The 20,190-nt window shown below is 43.8% G+C and overlaps 1 protein-coding gene across 5 annotated transcripts; it reads left to right on the forward strand.

The window, feature by feature from the left end:
* The first annotated feature begins 1,734 nt into the window (after window positions 1–1,734).
* BTNL3 (butyrophilin like 3) lies at window positions 1,735–20,146 on the forward strand. Of its 5 annotated transcripts, none has more exons than XM_028842649.2 (9): window positions 1,735–3,296; window positions 4,817–4,963; window positions 7,088–7,435; window positions 11,139–11,414; window positions 15,834–15,947; window positions 17,667–17,687; window positions 18,214–18,240; window positions 18,533–18,559; window positions 19,144–20,146. In XM_028842649.2, exons 3-9 carry the CDS (start codon window positions 7,189–7,191, stop codon window positions 19,929–19,931), a joined length of 1,500 nt encoding a protein of 499 aa, XP_028698482.2. In that variant the 5' UTR covers window positions 1,735–3,296; window positions 4,817–4,963; window positions 7,088–7,188; the 3' UTR covers window positions 19,932–20,146. The 5 variants fall into 5 exon arrangements, with proteins under 5 accessions (XP_028698482.2, XP_077793671.1, XP_028698476.2 ...); XM_077937544.1 differs by lacking the exon at window positions 4,817–4,963 and adding an exon at window positions 6,015–6,095 and having other exon boundaries at window positions 2,293–3,296; XM_077937543.1 differs by having other exon boundaries at window positions 2,932–3,296; window positions 4,817–6,095.
* Window positions 20,147–20,190: the final 44 nt, after the last annotated feature.

Here is a 20,190-nt window from a genome sequence, read left to right on the forward strand (position 1 = left end):
CTTTTTACAAAATCAGGCTTGTGTTCTTAATCCAAATTAGTAAAGTTTTATGGAAGCTGAAATATAATACAGTAGTCTCCCCTTATCTGCAAGAGATACATTCCAACACCCCTAGTGGATGCCTGAAACCTCAGATAGTACTCAACCCTTTATAGACGATGTTTTTTCAATCTGACAACCAAGGCGGCTACTAAGCGACTAAGGGGCAGGTTGTACACAACCTGTGTGGACAAGCAGGACAAAGGGATGATGCACACCCCGGGCAGGACAGAGCAGGAGGATCATGAGATTTCATCACTCCATGGCTTGTAATTTATTTTATTATTATTATTATTATTATTTTTTTTTTTTTTTTTGAGATGTAGTCTCACTCTATCACCCAGGCTGGAGTACAGTGGTGTGACCTTGGCTCACTGCAGCCTCCGCCCTCTGGGTTCAAGCAATTCTCCTGCCTTGGTCTCCGAGGTAGCTGGGAATGCAGGTGCCCACCACCATGCCCAGCTAATTTTTGTATTTTTAGTAGAGACAGGGTTTCACCATGTTGGCCAGGCTGATCTTGAGCTCGTGACCTCAGGTGATCCATCTTCCTTGGCCTCCCAAAGTGCTGAGATTACAGGCATGAGCCACCGTGCCCAGCCGGCTTGTGATTTAAAACATGAATTGTTTATTTCTGGAATTTTCCACATAATACGTTTGGACCAAGGTTGCCTCGGGTAACAAACTATGGAAAGTGAAATTGCAGATAAAGGGGGTTACTGCTCCTGTGCTCTAAAATTGGCGTTTGGGTGATTGGGAGCAGGTAGCCAATGGGAAGAGCACTTCTGAGTGATAACGAAAGCAGTTTCTTTGGTGGACTTTTTACATTCTCCAATGTTCAAGCATATTTTCCACTTTCCATTTTCTCTTTCACCTCATGTTGCCTCATCATCCCTCATCCCTGCTTATTTCTTAAGCCCATTGATGGCACTCATTAAATTGTGTTTAGGGCTAATGAATCATTGTTCCTTAATATCCTTTTCAACATGCCACAATTTAGAACCCATTTAAAATTTTCTAAAACAATATCCTAATCTGAGTATTAACTAATTTGAGCCACATTCCCAACACTATCTCAGCACACACTGCCAGTCTTCCCCAATATCTCCTCTCAATTCCCCACCACACTATAAAATTGGAATCAGAAATCTCACTCTCATTGTTCATCTAAGAATAAAAACATGCATTTTAACACTGTTTTACTAGTTTCAGCCTTCTAAGTATGTAGTCCTCTAGGTATTCTGCAGATCACCGGTGGTCTTGATAGTTATTAATATACTTTCATATTATGTTATTTTTCAACCAAATCGCAGTTGGAAAAAAACCTCTTTAATATTATGCCCTTGGATCTGTTACTTCATCGCTAATACTTGTGATGCAATAGGACACTTCACCTGTACTAAAAGGGCCAAGAACAAATGCCTTGTTTTGTTGTCGTTGTTGTTAAACATGTCTATAGAGTTGGCAGTTAATGCTGAATTTGTCAAATAGCCCTTCCAAAATTATACTTGTATTTAAAAAATAAATGGATCTACCTAATTTCTATTGATTTAATTTGCAGTTTTGTCTTATTATTATTATTCAAGTGGCATGTTTTTCAGTGTATTTTTTCTAACGTTGCTCTCTTTAAATTTCAGCTCTTACTGTATGCAGAAAGAAATTGACTTGTAATCTTTGATTTTTTTTGCATTTGTAAAGGCTTTGTACTTAAGGCAGGATTACATGTTTACAGATTGTGGGGAAAAAAAGAAAAAAAAGAAGAGTGAAGGGAGAGAAAAGATGGGGCGAGTGGCCCAAGAACTTCAGGATCCAAGAGTTAACTCAGATTAACTCAGATACTTTGTTCAGCCAATATTCAGACTTCTTTTTTCCTAATATAAGCACTTAAGGATAAGCCTTTCTGTAAGAACTGCCTTACATGCATCATACAGTGTTTTAAATGTAGTGTTTTCATTCTTCTTCTAGTCTAATTACCTTCAACTTCTATTATTAGTTCTCTTAGACCTATTAGTTATTTAAAATTGTGTTATTAGCAATTTCTGAGTTCACGGGGTTTCCTCTTTTTAAATTCCTCTTTACCTTCGTTGCCCTTCGTAGTGCTCTCCGTGGAAACTGCTTTCTGATCTAGTAAGTGCTTATTCTTCGTGCATTCTTCTTCCCCAGACTTGAAATCGCTGCGTAATCTCTAACCGTGTTTGTCCTGGCTTAGTACATCTAACGAATGACTGAATGAATGCATCTTTGCCTTACCCCCAGGCCTGAAGCCTCGTCTTGGTCTCTTTCTCAATACCTTGGATCCTTGGAGATCAAGGTCCTGGTTGTTCTGGCAAGTTCAACCCCATCTGGCCTCATGATCAGAGTCCTGTCCCTGAACTCAAGACAAGGGAGGGATGGGCAGAATTTCCTCATGCTGTGCCAGGAAATATGAGTCTCATGGAGCATTGCCTGTGTGCCTGGACAAATTCACTGCCTCACTGCCCTGTGCTGAGATGATTTCTATCTTTTTTTTTTTCTTTTTTGAGATAGAGTGTCACTCTGTCACCAGGCTGGAGGGAGTGATGTGATCTGGGCTCACTGCAAACTCCCCCTCCCCAGTTCAAGCGATTCTCCTGCCTCAGCCGCCCAAGTATGTGGGACTACAGGTGCGTGCCACCATGCTTGGCTAATTTTTGTATTTTTAGTAGAGACGGGGTTTCATCATGTTGGCCAGGATGGTCTTGAGCTCTTGACCTCATGATTCACCTGCCTTGGCTTCCCAAAGTGCTGGGATTACAGGCATGAGCCACCGCACCCGTCCAATCTCTCTTTCAGGGATAGATGCTCACTCTGTCTTGCAGCTCTGCCTGCCAGCCTAAGCCTGAAAATACCTCTGCGTCTGGCATTCCTATGCCACCTATGTGGGGCACTGTCTTGACTCAGAACAAAGTCCCTCCAAGTGTACCCTACTCTCTTTCCATGACCGTTTCTCTGGTCTGAGATAGATGTTTATGACCTGCCAATAAATGCAGTGATTCAAAGTCCAGGGCCCACACTCCTCATTCATACAGCCATGTTTAGGGAGGTTCCAGGAGAAAAGCACAGCTTGACATCAGTTCATGAAGAGCCTCTCCATGGCTCCTGCATCTGAGACAGCTGGCCTGCCCTCCAAATCATCCATCTACCCCTGCCGTCATCTGTTTTCACGGCGTGAGATCAACCCACAGGAATATCCATGGCTTTCGTGCTCATTTTGGTTCTCAGTTTCTACAAGCTGGTGTCAGGTAAGCCTTTCCGTTTAGATGTTGTTTGTCTCCTTGTTGAATAATATTTTGAGTTCATTCGTGACAATGAACTCAGCACAGCGAGATGCAGAAATCTTTGGTGCTTGCATTCTCCAGCTTCCCCTGGCCTCAGGCTGGCAACTACCAATGCCAGGAGCTGTGGGAAGCACAGGGCAGCAGGAATTCAGGAGCAGACCCTGTGGGCTGTTTCTCAAGGACATGGGCACTGTGTGCACTATTATAGCAGCCCAGAATAATGGGAGCAGCCCTGGGAGTGGGGAGGGAACACACCGAGAATGCTAAGGTAAATACATTGTTTTCCCCAGTGGGCTGTGGGGCTTAGGCAGGGGAGGTCTCTAATAAAATCCCCAGGTTTTTGACTTGGGTGTCTGGGTGGAAGGTGACACTGTTTAGGATGTTTGGAGAAAAAGACAATGTGTCCAGTTATGTACATGCTGAGTTAGAAACACCTGTGGATATGGGGTAAAGCACCAGACCTTTAAGTGAGGAATAAGTTGGAACCTGGCATATTCTAGGCAGAAATCCACTCTTCTTTCTCCTTCTAGTAACCATCAACATAAAGCCTGGTGTATAGGATTTTCAGTAATCCAATAAATTTTGCAGGGAGAGATGGGGACTGGAGTAGAACACTGGGCAGGGAGAGATAGGGACTGGAGTAGAACACTGGATTCTGGGTGGTCAGTGTCAAGCCATGAAAAGTTCATTTGACTGTGTTCACTCTCTGTCTGAAACAGTTCCATCCTGCTATTTGTCTACCTATGACTGTTTTGCTAAACAAAGCCAAGAAAACAGAAATAAGGGCATCAAAATCCATGTGTGTTGGCCGGGCACAGTGGCTCACACCTGTAATCCCAGCACTTTGGGAGGCTGAGGTGGGTGGATCGCCTGAGGTCAGGAGTTTGAGACTAGCCTGGCCAACATGGTGAAAATCTGTCTCTACTGAAAATACAAAAATTAGCTGGGCGCGGTGGTGGGCACCTGTAATCCTAGCTACTCGGGAGGCTAAGGCAGGAGAATTGCTTAAACCTGGGAGGTGGAGGCTGCAGTGAGCCGAGATCGTGCCGCTGCACTCTAGCCTGGGTGACAGAGTGAGACTTTGTCTCAAAGAAACAAAAACAAAAAACCACAATCCATGTGTGTTACTCACAAGAGAGCCTCCATTTAAGTACATTCTCACCCATTTTCTGATGAGCTTTTCTGTCTGCTTTCTGTTTCTGCATGAGGCAGCAGGGCATCCTGGAAATGACCTTGGAGGAAGTAAGACTATTTTTAAAACTTTCCTTTTCTCTGCCTATGAGCTTGTGGCTAATAACTTCTATTAGTGTCAGTTTTTGTTTGTGATGACATAGAGGTAATAATATCACATCCGTGACATCCTGTGGCTGAAGGGCTACTGTGTGGACTGCATGGACTTCTGCATGTAGAGCATGCAGCACAGAGCTCCACTGGTGCACAGTGTGTTGCAACCACAGACAGTGTTATTCCTTGCTTCTCCCCAGGGGAAGGAGTAAAGGGAGATGCTGTCAGCAAGAAAAATGACAGCAGCAAGGCCGGCCGGAGAAACAGACATGTACTAAAAACTGTTTGCCCAGCTTGAGAGTCTCACGCAGCCTTCAGGGCAGCACTCACAGCAGCCCAGCTGACAGGTTGGTTCCCAAAAACTGATCTAGAGCAAGGGCCTTTCTGCAGATGGTTTGTTTAACAGATCGTTCTCAGAAACAAAAGCGACAAGGTGCAAAGAGTGAAGCCAGTGGGAGGAAAGCCATAGAAGGTGCACGAATGAACAGCTTGCGGTGGTGGCAACTGGGACCCAGTCCCACTGTGTCCTTTGGAGGAACCATATAGATGATGGCTCAGGACCTTCCCAACATCCACCGCTTCCTGTTCCCCACTGGGTGAGATGTGTCCCCCGGGACTATTAAAATCGCAAACCTTCTTGGCTGCCCTGTGCCTGGGCTGAGTAAGTTCCAAAGGTTGCAAGAAGCCATCAGCAGAGAGGCAGAGGCCAGGCTCCAGGGGCGGAGCTGTCAGCAGGCAGGGAAATGCCCATCCCACTGCAGGGGGACTCAGGGTTGGGCGGTGAGGAGCAGGGCCTCAACATCTGCTACAATACGTCAGCAGCTAGTCAGACATCAGGTGGCAAAATCACACCTCATTTAATAATACTCTTAAAGATGCACAAGTGAAATACATTTCAGCAAGATTTATAAAATGTACTTCAACTTAGACATAATTAGTGCTAAAATTAAAAACATCCACTTATCTGGAAATTAACACATGGGATCCACTTTGCCTCTGATGCACATGCAGACAGCACACACAGGTATACCAATATACCATAAATGGATACATGTGAATGAATCAAGAGACACTGGCCAGTCAAAGCGTTGGGTACTTGGAAGGTGAAGGGAGTGGGCCTCCATCATTTGTGATCTCTCTAAGAAGAACTCTAATCATACAGAGTTGTAAGTGTGATTTACACCAGGAAAATTACTTAGTTGACCACAAAACCGAGAAGCAAATGCACAAAGAAAGTAGCACTCACCATTCACGAGCATAATCCCTGTCTGCGGAGCCCATTCTCTGTGCTGGGCATGGGGAATCCTGTGCTGAGGAAAACACACACACGCTGTCCTCATGAAGCTGAGAGTTGTGCAGGGAAGACTTGCAGAAAACAAACAATTATGTCACTTGCAGCAAGATGAAGACAGTTTCAAGTGAGGATCAAGACAAAGCTGTACCAAGAAAATACAAACAAACAAACAAACAAAAAAACAGGTAAGCCATGTTGATAAAGCACTAGAGTCGGGGTGTCCAATCTTTTGGCTTCCCTGGGCCATGTTGAAAGAACTAACACTAACAAAAACTAATGAATGAAAAAATATCACAAAAAGTCTTATAATGTTTTAAGAAAGTTTATGAATTTGTATTGGACCCTATTCAAAGCCGTCCTGAGCCTCATGCAGCCCACAGGCTGTGGCTTGGACAAGCTTTTGCTAGATGAAGTACTATTCAAGTACGAAATAATAAAGTGGAAAAACATAAAATTATTACCTGGAGTAAAAGGTAGGTGTCATGGAAAAGATATGTCACAACGTGAGTGCACTAAAGAGCAAATCTCTGAAACAAAAACTATAAAATCTCCTCACTGTGTCATACCATGTCCTTCAGAATGTGGCAGAAGTCTACTTAAAAAAAGAAGCACAAATAAATGTGCTTCAGCAGAGAATATGTATTTCTCTCTTGTATCCATAAAACATTTACAAGACGTAATCATCTATTCGAAGGAAATAAATTTCCCCAAATTGGATATTTTATGGCCACTTACTCCCCTCCTGAGTCATTTAAAAAGGTTTTTAGCATAGAAGATGCAAAGGCGGTGGTGTGAGTGTTCATTAAGCAGCTGGGTAGAGAGCACGAGGAGGTAGATTCTCCTCTACTCAGGGAGTCTGCATTTGGAAGGTGCCTCTCAGGCCTCTGAACAACTCAGCCCCAGAGACAGGGTTTCCTCATGTTGAATGTGGGAAATATTGATAGCACAGACCTCACCTCATCTCACATGAGATGTGTATGAGAACCGAGTGAAGTAACTGACACGGAAGGGTTCTCACAAGTGTAAGAAGATGCGCAAATCCAAGTCATCAGGTTTAGAAAGAAGACTGATGGATCCCCCACCCGACACCCCACACCCCACACATCTCTGCCCACCAGAGCCCTGAGAAGGACTCAAGTAGATTTTGCTCAGTTATCTGTTATGTTTCCTCCTATAGGACAGTGGCAAGTGACTGGACCGGGCAAGTTTGTCCAGGCCTCGGTGGGGGAGGACGCAGTGTTCTCCTGCTCCCTCTTTCCTGAGACCAGTGCAGAGGCCATGGAAGTGCGTTTCTTCAGGAATCAGCTCCATGCTGTGGTCCACCTCTACAGAGATGGGGAAGACTGGGAATTTATGCAGATGCCACAGTATCAAGGGAGAACTGAGCTTCTGAAGGTCTCCATTGCAAGGGGGCATGTCTCTCTAAGACTAAAAAACATCACTCCCTTGGACATGGGCCTGTATGGGTGCTGGTTCAGTTCCCAGATTTACGACAAGGAGGCCACCTGGGAGCTGCAGGTGTCAGGTCAGTTGTTTATTTATGACTGAGTTGTCTTGCAAAGTCATGCTACCGTTATCAGCTCTTGAGAGTATTTCAGATAATGAAATAAAACAGGCTTTCCAGATTCTGACATGATGTAAAAAGGCTTCGGTGGGCATCCCTGACCTGAGGTTTCTGGAGATGAGCCTGGCCCTGCCATCACACAGGTGGGGTCATGACACAGAGGACAGCCACCTGCACCTGCCACCACCTGACAGGATACGGAGGAAAACCACTGCCACCCTGTTGGTGAAATGAGAGTGACGATGCCTGTCCTGTTTCAATTTCTTTTGTTTTCTTCTTCTTTTTTCTTGACTTCTTGTGTGTTACTAAATTTTTTTTAGGATTCCATTACAACTTATTGTTAGTCTTTTTTTAGTATAATATTTTGTCATGTTTTCTTAGGTGCTATTCTAGTGTTATGATATTCATATATAATTTGTCACAATCTACTGTATCAACATTTTACCACTTTGAAGTGTGGAAACTTCATTTGCATTTAGATCCCTTTAATCTCCACAATTTAAAAATAATACTGCCTTGAGTATTTCTTCTATATACATAAGCACTTCATCAGATAGTGACTTAATTTCTGTTTAAACCATCATATGTAATTTTTATTTTTAGTTTTCTTTGAGACAGAGTCTTGCCCCGTCACCCAGGCTGGAGTGCAGTGGTATGATCTCAGCTCACTGCAACCACCACCTCCTGGGTTCAAGTGATTCCTGTACCTCAACCTTCTGAGTAGCTCAGATTACAGGCATGCACCACCACATCCAGCTAATTTTTTTTGTATTTTTAGTAGAGATGGGGTTCTGCCATGTTGGCTAGCTGGTCTCAAACTCCTCACCTCAAATGATCCCCAGCCTTCGCCTCCCAAAGTGCTGGGATGACAGGCGTGAGCCACAACACCCAGCCCATATGTGATTGTTAAACACTCATAAAATGGAAAATCTATTGTAGTTTTCCTTATTCTTCTTTTACTATTGCTTTTCTTCTTTCCTAATATTCCAAGATTCTTTCTTTTATCATTTCCTTTCTGTTTGAAGAATTTCCTCCAGCCATCCTTTTAGGATAGGTCTGCTAGTGACAAATTCTCTTAGTTTCTGTTTATCTGAGAATAAACATGCAAATGATTTCCTCTTTATTTGTGAATAATGGTTTTGCCAGATATAGAATTTGTGAAGTTTCCTGATGGTTATTTTCTTTCAGCAGTTGAAAAATGTGCTACTTCTTTTTGGCCTTGTAGATTCTTCATGAAAAATCTGCAGTCATTGGTTTATATACAATGCATCATTTATCTCTGATTGCTTTCAAGATAGTTTTATTTATTTTCAGAAATTTAATTATGATCTATCAAGGCATGAGTTTCTTTGCACTTCTATTTGGTTTGCTCTCAGCTTCTTGAAAGGACTTTCACCTCATTTGATTAGATCGGCCATCATTTCTTTAAATACTCTTTCAGCTCTCTCATTCACCTCTCCTTCTGGGACTATGATGATATAAATGCTGATATTTTGTTATTGTCTCATAGGTCCTGGAGGATCTGTTTTTCCTCTTTAGAAAAAATCTTTTCCTCTCTCTTCACGCTGGTTAAGTTTCATTGTTGTATCCTGGAGTTCAATAATTTTATTTTCTGTCATCTCCACTCTAGTATTGAAGCTACCCAGTTAGTTTTTGTTTTTGTATTTTTTTCTGTTATATAACTTCCAATTTGTTTTTTATAACATCTGTGTTTTTTGTGAATTTTAATTTTTTTGAGATAATTCATAATTGCTTTTTGAAACACTTTAATAATAGCTATTCATGTTGGTCTTGGCAATCACATGATTGTCTATTTTCATTCAAGTTAATATTTAATTGGTTCTTGGTGTGATGGGTAATTTTTAGTTGAAATCTAAGTGGTTTAGTTATTGTAAGACACTCTAGACCCTATGTAAAGCTTCTGTTTTGCAGGCAGTCACCATGTTTAGATTTATGACTCAGGTCCTAGTCTATTTTTGGTGGTTGTGGCTCCAAATACAATTTAATTTGCAGAGACTTTACTGTATTATTTTGGTCTGCTTTGCTTATCTGATGTCCCTGGAGATTCTGATCATCTTTTCTAGTACCGACTGTGGCAGTAAAAGGTGTTTCCCCATGTTGCTCCCCAGTGTTTCTTGTGAGAGAGGTGATCATCTGGCATAGTGGGACAAAGAACTCTTCCCCTGGCCTCCAGTCAATGGGGCTCATGGTCAATTCTTCTGCCAGCACCACTTTGCATATCATGTATTTTCAGCCATTTAGGGGTGGAAAGATTCCCGTTGGGCCACCTACTTCTGCTGGAGGTGGGAGTGGGGGAGTGGTCGTAGGATGCTCAGCTGCTGTGGTTTTTCTCTAGTCCTGGGGTCCCTAGTCAGTCCTCCTTAGTCTTTCCACTTTTCACAATGCACCTATGCTTGCCTCATTTCCAGGGTATACTTTTACTTAGAGGAAGGAGCAAGGAAGATAAGTCTACATCATCTTACTTGAGCCCCCTTCCTTGGTGCTTATACCGTTATCATTCTTTCATTAATTTATTGACTAACAAACATTTATTACGCTCCATGCATTGATCCAGACCCTGGGGAACGGCAGAGAACAGCACTCAGAAAGGAAGTTCTGTTTGGAGTGGTTAAAAGGCAATATTTAATCATCAAATTGAAGTCAACCACATAAGGGGTACTCTTCCACATTTCCCAAGTCACAAATCTGGATGTCACAATAAACCCTTCCTTGATGTTCAGTCCTATTGAATCAACCTCTCAAATAGATTCTGTATCTGCAGTTCCCCTTCTCAAAACCCTCCTCCTCCCCAGCCCTTCTTTTCTCTCACTGGAGTCACTTCAGTAGTTGCACAGCGGGTCACTCTCCTCTGGAGTGTTCTCTGTGGTCCCTCCTCCATGCTGCTGTCTGGAGACCTCTCTAAGATACAGGTCTTGCCATAACTCCCACCTGCTGGAGACTGGTAAGAGCCCTACTGGTCTACAGTTCTTAAAGTGGCTGTGGGCAAGTCCACATTGCTCAGGTCAGTGAATGTATGACCCCCATGGCTTGCCTTGTGCCTTTTTCAGACCTTGTCTCACACCCCTACTCTCTTATACATCATTATCTGGAATATAAATACTCATGAGTCCTTGAAATCACTGTGGCATGTTAACTTTTCACATTGTGGTTTGCACTTGCCTCTTTTTATCTAAAATGCTTCCCCTCTCCCTAACCTGACCACAATAAAACTCCTATTTTCTGACACAGAAGGGTGCAAATGTCATCTCCAGGAAGCTGTGACTTTCCCTGACAGTTAAGCACTCTTCTCTTTGCTAACCTGACTGTGCTTTCATAGTTGCGTTTCACTATGAAATGTATTTTATACAGTTTCCTCACTATTTGGTCAATGAGTTTCTCATTAGAAGGGGCTGTGTCTTATGCACTGCATCCTATTTCATACTTAGGAATATCCAGGCATACATAGTGGTTCCTAAATAAATGCTAAATGAACATAGACCATGGAAAGTCTTGCAGTAGTATTATGAGTGGATGTGTGTGTAAGACAGAGAGAGAGAGAAGGATGTGTGTGCTGTTATGGGTACAGGCTTGATGAACTAGACTCAAAATAGCTGTAAGCTTGAAATTTGGTCTTCACTTTCATCTTTCCCTGTTTTCTTCCCAGCACTGGGCTCACTTCCTCTTATTTCCATCGTGGGATATGTTGACGGAGGTATCCAGTTACTCTGCCTGTCCTCAGGCTGGTTCCCACAGCCCACAGTCAAGTGGAAAGGTCCACAAGGACAGCATTTGTCTTCAGACTCCAGAGCAAATGCAGATGGGCACAACATGTATGATGTGGAGACCTCCATTATAGTCCAGGAAAATGTTGGGAGCATATCGTGTTCCATCCACCTTGCTGAGCAGAGTCATGAGGTGGAATCCAAGGTATTGATAGGAGGTGAGGGGGGAGAAGGAGGAGCAAGGAATGGGTGTGTGCATAGGTAACCCAGGGTAGAGCAGCAGCTTGTGTCTGGGATTGCTGTGTAGTACCACCCAGCTTCAGTGATTTGTTTTGAGAGTCAAAGATTGATGAGGTATAAAAAAAAAAAAAAAAACCAAACATTTGATAAGGCAGAAGTAGAATTGTTTACAATTCCAAGGCAGTAGAATTAAGTATTTCCTTCACCACACAATAGCCCAATGGTGCAACACTCACAACTCAACACATACAAAACTTAAGGAAATTAACTCTAGGACTAAGAAAATAATTGTTTCTTCATTTTGAGAAAACGTCATTGCTCCTTCATGAAGCAGAATAAAAATGTAGAAAATTTCAGAAAGGATTTACAAATAGTAGGAAAATTTACATAAACTAAAATGTTTCCAGAATCACACTCAATGTAAAAGGATTTAATTTGCCAGTTAAAAGACAAAGAACCTCAGACTGGATTTAAAAATCTCATTACTTGAACCCAGGAGGCAGAGGTTGCAGAGAGTGAGTCGAGATGGCACCACTGTGCTCCAGCCTGGGCAGCAGAGCAAGACTCCATCTCAAAAACATAAAAATAAATAAATAATAAAAATCTCAATTGCAATTCATAAGAGGAAAAATGTAGCACATATGACCTATTCATTGAAAATAAAAAATACTAGAGAAATATTAATCAAGAAGAATCAAACAGATATATTAGTGTCAAGAAAAGGAAGACAAGGTTTTAACAAAAAGGACATTAGGAATAGAGTTATTTCAAAAACATAAGTTCACTCAGTATAAGAATATGAAAATTTTAAATATGTATGTACCTGATACATGTAAAATATAAAAAGAAAATATCAACAGAAATATAAGAAAAAAGATCATACTTCAAGTTCTAAAATTGATTAAATAAGTAGATAAAATGAGTAAGAATATATAATATTTGAAGTAAAAATTAATAAGCCTGAAATAACATATTTTGGAGAAGGATTCCAGGTTTGTAGAATACACATGAATTTTTACCACACTTGGAACTTCTATAAAATTTTGTCAGATATAAACACATAAAATGGTTTTCAGAAAATTTTCAAACATTGATATCATGCACACAAAATTCTCTAATCATAATTTAATAAAGTTAAATGACCATAGCAAATGATAGTTTAAATTCTTATGTGTTTGAAAAATTTTTAAACATAAAAATAACTGAGAAATTGAAGAAAGCATAGTGATAGGTAGAAAATTCTTAAAACTGATAATAAAATTACAATCTATCATAATGTGTAAAATGGAACTAATATGGTTTTCTGAGTCAAAATTTTATCTGGCCAGGCGCGGTGGCTCACGCCTGTAATCCCAGCACTTTGGGAGGCCAAGGCGGGTGGATCACCTGAGGTCAAGAGTTCAAGACCAGCCTGGCCAAAATGGTGAAAGCCTGTCTCTACTAAAACTTCAAAAACTAGCCGGGTGTGGTGGGCGGGCACCTGTGATCCCAGCTACCCGGGAAGCTGAGGCAGGAGAATCTCTTGAACCTGGGAAGTGGAGGTTGCAGTAAGTCGAGATCGTGCCACTGCACTCCAATCTGGGGGACAGAGCAAGACTCCATCTCAAAAAAAAAAAAAAAAAAAAAAAAAAATTATATCCTTAAATCCTTAAATGTTCTTATTAGCATGGAATCGCTGAATATTGATATTAGGCGTCAATATATATTTCAGAAAACAGCAAAAGAAAGTGGAAGAAATCCTAAAGATATAGAAATATGGAAATATTAAGACAAATAGTGCAGATTAATACATCTAAACTTAGATGGTTCAAAGTGTTATTAAAATAGATAAACTGGCAGCATCAGTTAAGAATAAAAGAGAAACAGCACAATTTAAGAATGCAGGAAATAACAAGAAGGCACAACTAAAGATTGAGTAGAGATTTACAAGATAAACTGCTTTGAATAACTTTTTCCTTTTCTACTGAATATGATGAAGTGAAAGTTTTCATAGAAAAATGTAAAATACAGACCAGGTGCAGTGGCTCACGCCTGTAGTCCCAGCACTTTGGAAGGCTGAAGCGGGCAGATCGCTTGAGGTCAGGAGTTTGAGACCAGCCTGCCCAACATGGCAAAACCCCATCTCTACTAAAAATACAAAAATTAGGTGGGCGTGGTGGTGTGTGTCTGTAATCCCAGCTACTCGGGAGGCTGAGGCATGAGAATCACTTGAATCCAGGAGGCAGAGATTGCAGTGAGCTGAGATCACCCCACTGCACTCCAGCCTGGGAGACAGAGTGAGACTCTGTCTCAAAAATTTTTTAAACAGAAGACAAACGTAAAATACAAAATCCGAAGGAAAGATAGACTACCTGACTAATTTGTAACCGTGAAAGATGTGGAGTCAGCATTTAAAAGTCTTCCCACAAGGAAGAGACAAGAGCCACATTGTTTTATATGCAAAGTCAACCAAATATTCAAGAAAAGAGAAAATGTATCTTTCACAAAGTCATCCAGAAAACAGAAAAACAGGAAATATTAAGCTAATTTTATTGAGTCAACATAATTTTGGCACCACAACAGAAATGGGCAACTCGAAAAAGGAAAAATTTTTACCAACATTATTCATAATTGAAAATGTAAAAATCTTACCAAAAATTTTGCAAGTAGAAAAGTCCACAAAAACATATCTCATGACCAAGCTTATCCTGGAAAAAAATGTTAGGTCAACATGGGAACATATATTAATGTAATTATTACCATAATTAGTTAAAAGAGATAAACTATAATTTTCTTAGGAGATATAAATAAAACATAGATAACTTTCAACATCTATTCATCATGATTTCAACACTTGCAAATCTAGAAATAGAAGAAAACTTTTTATCAATCTAGAAATAGGAGAGACCCTGCTTAAGCGGATAAAAAGATATCTAAAGGTACTTGCAGCAAACATCATACAAAATAGTAAGCCACTTAATTTTTTAAATACACACAGAAAACATACCTAATGTGTCATTTAAAATCATAACATAAGGAGATTGCATTAGACACTTCTGTTCCATATTATATTAGAGTACTGTTACTATTAGCAGTCACTTCAATAAGGGAAGAAAATGTAAAAGTTATAACTTTTAGAAAGAAAAAAATAAAATGGCCATTGTTCACAGTCTATATGATTATATAAATGGAAAATTTAGGAAAATTTACAGACAAATTCTTTCAACTCATAAAAGAACCCATCGTGTTCATGAAAAATGAGATAAATAAACAAAATCAATTGCATTAGTAAACATCAGCAAAGGAAGAAAAACACATGCCATGTACAATAACAATAAAAAAATGTTAACCAGGAATAAGTGTAATAAAACATTTACAAAATCTTATTGAAGGGTATTACAAAACTGCAGTAACAGACACTAATGAAAACTAAAATAAGAGAACAAATATAACACCTTTCAGATAAGATGCATATTTTTAAAGATATCAGTTCTCCTACAATTGCTATACAGATTCAATACAATTCCATAGAAAAATTTCAGCACATTTTTTTGTTTCTTGAGACGAGCTGTCACTCTGTCGCCCATGCTTGAGTAGAGTGTTGCAATCATGGCTCACTGCAACCTCAACTTCCCATGCTCAAGCAATCCTCCCACCTCAGCCTCCCAAGTAGCTGGGACCACAGGTGTGCACCACCTTGCCTGGCTAATTTTTTTTAATTTTAAATATTTTTAGAGATGGGGATCTCACTTTGTTGCCTAGACCGGTCTCGAACTCCTGTCCTTAAGAAATCCTCCCACCTCGGCCTCCCAAACTGTTGGGATTACAGGCATGAGCCACCACACTTGACCCAGAGTTTTCTTAAAGCCTAACAAGTCAATTCCAAAATTTATGTGGCAAAACAAATAGCCAAGAAGTGCTAAGACACAGTGGAAGAAGAGCAAGCTAAGAAGCTTAGTCTTATCTCAGAGACATATCCCAAAGCTTTGAAGATTAAGCCAATTAAAATTATTGGCACAGAGATAACCCTATGGATCAATGAGAAAGAACAGAAAGCCCAGAAACAAATCCAAGCTGGAACAGAAACTTGAGGTACACAGAGGTGACCTTGCATGTGTGGCAGTGTGTGAAGCAAGGTCCACTCAATAAACATTGCCAGCACAGTCAATACCTGCTTAGAAGAAGATGACATTGAACTTCCGCCTCATTACATACACACACACACACACACACACACGTGAATAAATATATAAAATCCAGATGGATCAAGACTTATACAGAAACGCAAAGCTTTAAATCTATAGAAGAAATTGGAGAAAAATGTTTTCATCTTGGGGTACTGGGGGATTCCTTAAATGGGCGTAAAATGGTCTTACCTGCTTAGTAATCACTGAGGGGTCTGTGGGACTGTTTTTCAGAGACGTTTTTCCAGCCCTCACCTTGGCTCCTGGCCTCTATTTTACTCGGATTACTCTGTGGTGGCCTATGTGTTGTTGTCATGGGGATGACAGTTGTTTTCTTCAAATCCAAAGGTAAGTGAGAGAGAGAAGTATGGGCCCACACCTTCTTCGTGGTTCCTGTGGAGCTGGTATCAGGCTGCCCTCACACACCTCCGGGCTCTGTTGTTCCAGCCCTAGGCCCCCAGGGTCCGCCACCTGAGGCACAGGGAAGCCAGTCCTCAGCCTCCTCTGTGCTGGCCTGAAACGGCTCCTTCAGGAAATGCCAGCCTCTGCCAATCCCTTTCTACTTTACATGGAGCACAGGATAAGCAGATCATTGATTTTCAGTACAAAAAGAGTTCCCATAAATTCCTACAAACAGGCTGAGTGTGTTGGCTCGTGTCTGTAATCCCAGCACTTTGGGAGGCCAATGTGGGAGCATCACTTGAGCCCAGGAGTGTAAGACCATCCTGGGCCACATGGCGAGAACTCCTCTCTACAAAAAAATTTTTAAAAATAAAATAAAATAATTAGCCAGGTGTGGTGGTTCATGATGGCGGTCCCAGCTTCTCAGGAGGTTGGGATGGGAGGCTGGCAAGGCTTTAGTGAGCCATGTTCGCACCACTGCACGCCAGCCTGGGCAACAGAGTGAGACCCTGACTCAAAAAATAAATATATAAAAATGAATAAATTTCCACTAGCTACAACAGGAGTCTTACAAGAAAATTTCAGGGTAGTTGCAAAGACTTCATAAAAGAGGAAATAAAACTCAGTGACTGAGATAAAATGATAATCTCAGTAAGAGTCTTCACCCCAGAACAAATTTCCTCCTTGGGAGTGACACTTCCCCTTGGGGATGAGGCCGCCCCCGCCTCCCCTCCCAGCCGCCTTCTCCCACCTCCATCCCCCCGCCTCCCCTCCCAGCCGCCTTCTCCCACCTCCATCCCCACCTCCCCTCCCAGCCGCCTTCTCCCACCTCTATCCCCCCGCCTCCCCTCCCAGCCGCCTTCTCCCACCTCCATTCCCCCGCCTCCCCTCCCAGCCGCCTTCTCCCACCTCCATCCCCCCCTCCCCTCCCAGCCGCCTTCTCCCACCTCCATCCCCACCTCCCCTCCCAGCCGCCTTCTCCCACCTCCATCCCCCCGCCTCCCCTCCCAGCCGCCTTCTCCCACCTCCATCCCCCCGCCTCCCCTCCCAGCCGCCTTCTCCCACCTCCATCCCCCCGCCTCCCCTCCCAGCCGCCTTCTCCCACCTCCATCCCCACCTCCCCTCCCAGCCGCCTTCTCCCACCTCCATCCCCCCGCCTCCCCTCCCAGCCGCCTTCTCCCACCTCCATCCCCCCGCCTCCCCTCCCAGCCGCCTTCTCCCACCTCCATCCCCCCGCCTCCCCTCCTAGCCGCCTTCTCCGACCTCCATCTCCCCGCCTCCCATCCCAGCCACCTTCTGCCATCTCCATCCCCCGCTCCCCTCCCAGCCGCCTTCTCCCACCTCCATCCCCCCCTCCCCTCCCAGCCGCCTTCTCCCACCTCCATCCCCACCTCCCCTCCCAGCCGCCTTCTCCCACCTCCGTCCCCACCTCCACAGCATCCCAGCTGTTGTCCTTCTCATTAGCATGAACCTTCCTGATCTCTTGCTCCCCCCAGACAGCTACGCTCCGTGCGGGGGGCTGCGGAGACGAGCACATGTTAAGTGTTCTAGGAGAGGCCCTGCCCTTCACACCCGCAGCTTGTCCCACCTGTGCAAGCAGCCAGGGTCATGTTTGTACCTTGCACACTCCTGTGTCCACCACTGAATACACTGTTTCTGTTTCAGGGAAAATCCAGGCAGAATTGGGTAAGTGTGTGTCACGTCCTGAGCCTCCCACACATGGTTCTCCCGGGTCCCTCCCTGATCCACAGCGTGAGCCTCTGGAGACCCCGGCTCCAGGCTGGACAGGAAGTACCGGCAGGGGGAGGAGAGCAGCTGCCTCGCTCTCTCCATCCACGGCTAATGAGTTGCCCCTCAGATATCTGGAGGGCTTAGGATAGGCCTCAGGGCCTGGAAGTCCCATCTGTGCCTGTTGCCCGTTGGTCCGCTCTGTGTGTGGTGGGGGGAGGTGTTGATCACGAGCTCTGAGGGTGTGGACCACAGGGAGGAACCTGAGAAAAATTGGTGGGTGATCCTCAACCTCCCTGGCCTGATGCTTTGAGACTTTACCCAGTCCTGTATCAACCACTAAATCGTCTGCTTTTTGTTTCGTGCGAACTGCAGGATAAACTGGGTGAGAGTGTTATCACATGCAGGGCTTTCCTCCCACGCTCTCCTTGGGCCCTGCTCTGTGATGCCAGCCTCTTATGTGTGTTTTGTTTTTGTTTTTCAGACTGGAGAAGAAAGCACAGACAGGCAGGTAAAAGAAAATATTCCTCTTCCCATACTTATGACTCCTTTCCAAGTCTCTCGTTTATGGATTTTTATATCCGGAGGCCCATGGGTCCCTGCAGAGCCAAGCTTGTGATGGGAACTCTGAAACTGCAGATTCTGGGGGAGGTACATTTTGTAGAGAAGCCCCACAGCCTTCCTCAGATCTCTGGAGGGCCCACGACACTCAAAAAAGGTCCTAATCCTTGGTCTCTCCCTTCTCCCTGAGGCCTGTTTCCCACCTGAGCACTGAACTGCCTGTTCTGTCTGCTTGCTTTCAGAATTGAGAGATGCCCGGAAACACGCAGGTACCGACGCCTGAGAGGGTGACAGTGGGCATGGAGTAGGAAGATGACTAGTGACAAATATGGAGCCCACCCGGCTTGCAGACAGCAAATCTGTGATGCCCCAATCCACCCCAGGTTGCCGCTGCCTCTAAATGCACTTCTTGGCCCAGGACTTGGAAGGAAAAGCATAGGGACTGGGTCAGCTCGGAGGGGTCACAGGCAAGACGCCAGGGAACTGAGGGCACCAGTAGCTGGCTTCTAGGGGTCTGTGCTAAGGGGAAAGAAGTGAAGTCAGCAGGAACGGGTGGGTGGAAGGAAGGTGAATCCTGGAGTCACTCAAGGTCTCACAAAGTCAAATATGGGCTTACCTGGGAGGGCAGTGGTCGGGCTGGGTGATACAGAGGAGTTGAACCTCTGGTGGTTGAGCATCTCCAAGCATCAGTGAGGCACAGGGGCTGCCCTGGAGAAGAGACATGGCTGAGGGGATAGTAGGACTGGCCGGATCCTACCCGGAGCCAGTCTGCAGTGGGAGGGTCGACCTCTTATTCTAGCCCAGATTTCCTCTTCAGTAACTCACGCTTCCTCTCTCCCCCACCGCACCCCAGTGGAGGTGACTCTGGACCCGGAGACGGCTCACCCACAGCTCTGCGTTTCTGATCTGAAAACTGTAACCCATAGAAAAGCTCCCCAGAAGCTGCCTAACTCTACGAAGAGATTCACAACGCAGAGTGTGGTGGCTTCTCAGGGTTTCCAGGCAGGGAAACATTACTGGGAGGTGGACGTGGGACAACATGTAGGGTGGTGTGTGGGAGTGTGCCAGGATGACACAGACAGGAGGAAGGACGCTGTGACTTTTTCTCCCAACGATGGGTACTGGGTCTTCGGACTGACGACAGAATATTTGTATTTCACATTCAATCCCCATTTCATCAAACTCTCCCCTGAGATCCCTCCTACACGAGTAGGGGTCTTCCTGGACTATGAGGGTGGGAACATCTCCTTCTTCAACACAAATGACCAGTCCAGAATTTGTATCCTGACATGTCAGTTTCAAGGCCTCTTGAGACCCTATATCCGGCATGTGATCTATGAAGAGAAAAATAGGACTCCCATATTCATATGTCCAGTGTCCTGGGATCAGAGAGAGAAGACCCTGCTTAAAGGGCCCCACACCGCAGACCCAGACACAGCCAAGGGAGAGTGCTCCCCACAGGCGGCCCCAGCTTCCTCTCCGAAGCCTGCGCACAGGAAGTCACGCCTCCCACCCTCCTTTAGGGTGCTGAGGTTCTTCTCTCCTAAGCCCGGCAGCAGCAGCAGCTTCCAGATGAGGGAGGATTGGCCTGGCCCTGTGGGAGTCAGAAGCCATGGCTGCCCTGAAGTGGGGATGGAATAGACTCACATAAGATTTACTTTGTGAAAACTCCATCCAGCTAAGTGATCTTGAACAAGTCACAACCTCCCAGGCTCCTCACTTGTTAGTCAGGAATAGTGATTCCCACCTCGCAGGTAAAGATTAAAGAGATGATGAATGTGAATCCTGCTTGCAGGTTTGATGGCACAGTGTTTGCTAATGATGTGTTTTTATATTATACATTTTCCCATCATAAACTCTGTTTGCTTATTCCACATTAATTTACTTTTCTCTATACCAA

This window comes from Macaca mulatta, chromosome 6 (assembly GCF_049350105.2).
Source record: "Macaca mulatta isolate MMU2019108-1 chromosome 6, T2T-MMU8v2.0, whole genome shotgun sequence".
Classification (NCBI taxonomy): domain Eukaryota; kingdom Metazoa; phylum Chordata; class Mammalia; order Primates; family Cercopithecidae; genus Macaca; species Macaca mulatta.

Excerpts from the sequence above, each read along its gene's own strand:
- BTNL3 (XM_028842643.2), top strand. The coding sequence starts at position 3,248 with ATGGCTTTCGTGCTCATTTTGGTTCTCAGTTTCTACAAGCTGGTGTCA. Across the intron at positions 15,948-17,666 it reads TGTTTTCTTCAAATCCAAAG|GGAAAATCCAGGCAGAATTG; the intron begins GTAAGTGAGAGA and ends TTTCTGTTTCAG. Across the intron at positions 18,241-18,532 it reads AAGAAAGCACAGACAGGCAG|AATTGAGAGATGCCCGGAAA; the intron begins GTAAAAGAAAAT and ends GCTTGCTTTCAG.